This window comes from Schistocerca nitens, chromosome 7, assembly GCF_023898315.1.
Source record: "Schistocerca nitens isolate TAMUIC-IGC-003100 chromosome 7, iqSchNite1.1, whole genome shotgun sequence".
Taxonomy (NCBI): Eukaryota; Metazoa; Arthropoda; class Insecta; order Orthoptera; family Acrididae; genus Schistocerca; species Schistocerca nitens.
This window is the reverse complement of record NC_064620.1, coordinates 189598174-189601345: the sequence shown is the minus strand read 5'-3', so window position 1 is coordinate 189601345 and position 3172 is coordinate 189598174. Positions and strand designations below refer to the sequence as shown.

Here is a 3172-nt window from a genome sequence, read left to right as displayed (position 1 = left end):
CTATCATGAAATCCTCCTTGATAAGTTGGAAGCAACAGGTATTAGAGGAACAGCAAAAATGTGGTTTAAGTCTTACCTCAAGAACAGATCTCAGATAATAGAGCTCACCACTGTTAGTTTGAATCAAAAAATAAGGCTAGTTTCGAAAGCAAAGGAAGTAACCATACTTGTCCTACAGGGAAGCATCTTAGACCCACTACTCTTTCTTATTTAACCTCTTCAGTCCCGACGTACACATAAGTGCACATCAGGTCTTTGCAGTGCCATTCTGCCAAGTTTCTTTTTCCCGAATTGAGACCTGATGTGCACGACTGTGCACTTCATGCGGTTTCTGTTTTTGCCGCTAGGTCGCGCGCAAGTCAGTTTTAGCGGGTTTTCTCGAATCCTGAAACTTCCGATCTTAAAGATGGCGTCATCTGCGACACGCGAGAAAGGTAAATTCAGTTTCAATATTCGTTTTCGAATTCTGTTGCTGTTTTTATCGAGTCTTACTCGAAACAACATATCAAGGAAGAGATATGTGCATGCAATTAAAACGATAGTTTCGTAGTTTTACAAACATCAACTATTGAATTTGAAGTACACATTTGTGTACATCAGGTCTTAGCTCACAGAATGTAGTGGTGCTAACGCTAAGACTGATCTCATTGCGAAATCGTAATTTAAAACGCAATCTAAATTAAAATCTGTAAGTTAAGCTACTAATAAGGTAGAGTAGGAGCAAAATCGCTGTGGATGCTACTGGTATCATGCTGGATATGTAATCCATGGGTCCTGGGTACCAATTTCAGCTCTAAAATTTTTAATTTTGTTATTAGGTTCACTTACATTTCTTTATTCAATTACTTCAACAGTTACCTTCACTTTATTAAATTTTGGCTTCTCAGTTCTGACAGGCATGAAATTATGAAACTACTTGAGACGAGTGACTTGAGTACCTTGTCAGACGAAGACAAGGGTTCTGTTGATGAACTTCCAACTCCACCTGAACGTATTGGTGTGCTTGAAGCTGGAGCATGCAATGTGGATATTACTCCTGAGGCTCCTGCATTTGACAATGATGTACACAATCTTGAAACATCAGCTTGATTTTCTCACTGTTGTCCACTAAGATGGAGGCTATCGAAATGAGCAAAACACTGGTGTCATTCTGTGTGTCATCTGACACGATTTAGATCAGTATTTTTCAGTGGTACTATTTGTTTGCAGGATGTGTAATCGACAGCCTTCTGGCGACAACTTTGAAGAACAGACAGCCGGTGAAATGAGAAATTCTTCACAGTTTTTCTTCGAGTTCTTCGATAAAAATTTCTGTAAAAAAGTTGCAAGACAAACTAATTTACATCATTGCCAAAAGAACTCAAAAACCTTGATACAAATACTAATGAAATTTTGTCCCTTCTCAGCATTGAGGTACTGATGGGTACATTGAAATAGCTCCAGGCACAACTTTACTGGAATATGGAACTTGATATTCCACTTGTATCATCAACCATGGCAAGAGATAGATACTACAAATTACAGAACAAACTGCATATTGTAAATAATTTCGAAGAGCATGGCGGAAATGACAAACTTTGGAAGGTTAGACCAGTAATTGTTGCTTTTAGAAATAAATGTATTAGTTTACTCAGGTCTCAACACCTGTCTGTGGATGAACAGATGATTCCATTCACGGGGAGGTGTAATATGCGGACATATGTGCCTAACAAACCTAATCCACTTGGCCTCAAAAATTTTATTTTGGCATCATCAGATGGACTTGTCCTTGATTTTGCTGTATACAATGGCAAAGAAACGATTCCTGAAAGCGACCAAAATGAACATGAGCTGGGAGTGAGTATACTCAAACTGCTGGCAAGAACTGTACCCATTGATTACAGTCATGTAATTTACAGTGACAGATTTTTCACCAGTTCAAAATCTGTTCAGCTTTTACTAGACAGGAATATATTTCAAACAGGAACTTTGATGGCCAATAGAATAAAAGAAGTAGCTTCTAAGTTCAAGAGACACCAGGAGCTACAGTGGGTACAATGGGATGAGAACATAGGGGAGGACCAGGAAGTTTGTGCCCTCAAATGGAAGGGCAATAAACCCGTCACTTTGTTATCCACGTGCATAGGGAGCGAACCAGAGGGTACCTGCAAACGAAGGTGTAATACAGAGAAAGCAGATGTTAGTGTCAAACAGCCAGCCATCTTCAAGAGCTATAATCGCAATATGGGTGGCATTGATCTTTGTGATAGATACATGACATACTATAGGTCAAACATCAGGACAAAAAAATGGACTGTCATCGTATTCAACCACTTAAATGATTTAGCCATAATTAATTCATGGATTATGTACAAAAGGATACCAGAACAAAAGTGGATGTCTCTCATTAACTTCAGAATTCACTTGGCCCACGACTTAGTAAAGTCTTCAAGAATTGTAGACTCACTAGAAATGTCGAAACAAATTTCTCAGAGTGTAACACAGGAGTGTGTCAGCAGTTCTGATGAAGATGAGGAGCATCAAACCATACAAAACGAAGAAGAATTATGCCAAAGCCAACTAGAGAAAGCAAATGTGACAGGGCTGGCCACCTACCTGAATATATTGAGAGTATTTTTGCCTCAATCACGTTCTCACTTAATGTGTGAAAAGTGCAATGTTTATTTGTACGTATTGTTTTGCTAAATTCCATAAACATGAGAAGTAATGTGTTCATAAAATGTAAAGTGTACATAAAAATGAGAAGTAATTTGAACATTTTTCATTGTAAATAAAAATATGAAAATACTATGAGATCGGCATTTTTTTCTCTGTTAAGACCCAATGTACACACATGTGTACAGTCAATTATTCAAACATTATTTAAAATAAAATTTCAAAATTAGTTTTTTGTGCTACTTTGAGATCAACTGCACCAAAAAAGGCGACTGAAGCATTTTTCCATTCTTTGTTTATCTTCGGGACTGAAGAGGTTATTAGAATGATTTGCATTTATGCAGGATAAAGCAAAACTTGTGTTATTTTCTGATGATAGAAACCTAATGTGAGTGGCATAGAAAGCTCATTTCTTATTACTTCGAACAACATCTTGAAAAATATTGAGACTTTGTTCTGTAGAAAGGCAAAGAAAACAAATTACCTACAGTTTGGAAAAATAATTCAGGATGAGGAC

The 3172-nt window shown here is 37.3% G+C and overlaps 1 protein-coding gene across 1 annotated transcript; it reads left to right on the top strand.

The window, feature by feature from the left end:
* The first annotated feature begins 1494 nt into the window (after positions 1-1494).
* LOC126195529 (piggyBac transposable element-derived protein 3-like) lies at positions 1495-2685 on the top strand. The gene has a single exon (XM_049934155.1). The coding sequence runs from the start codon at positions 1495-1497 to the stop codon at positions 2683-2685; it is 1191 nt and encodes a 396-aa protein (XP_049790112.1).
* The last annotated feature ends 487 nt before the right edge of the window (positions 2686-3172 follow it).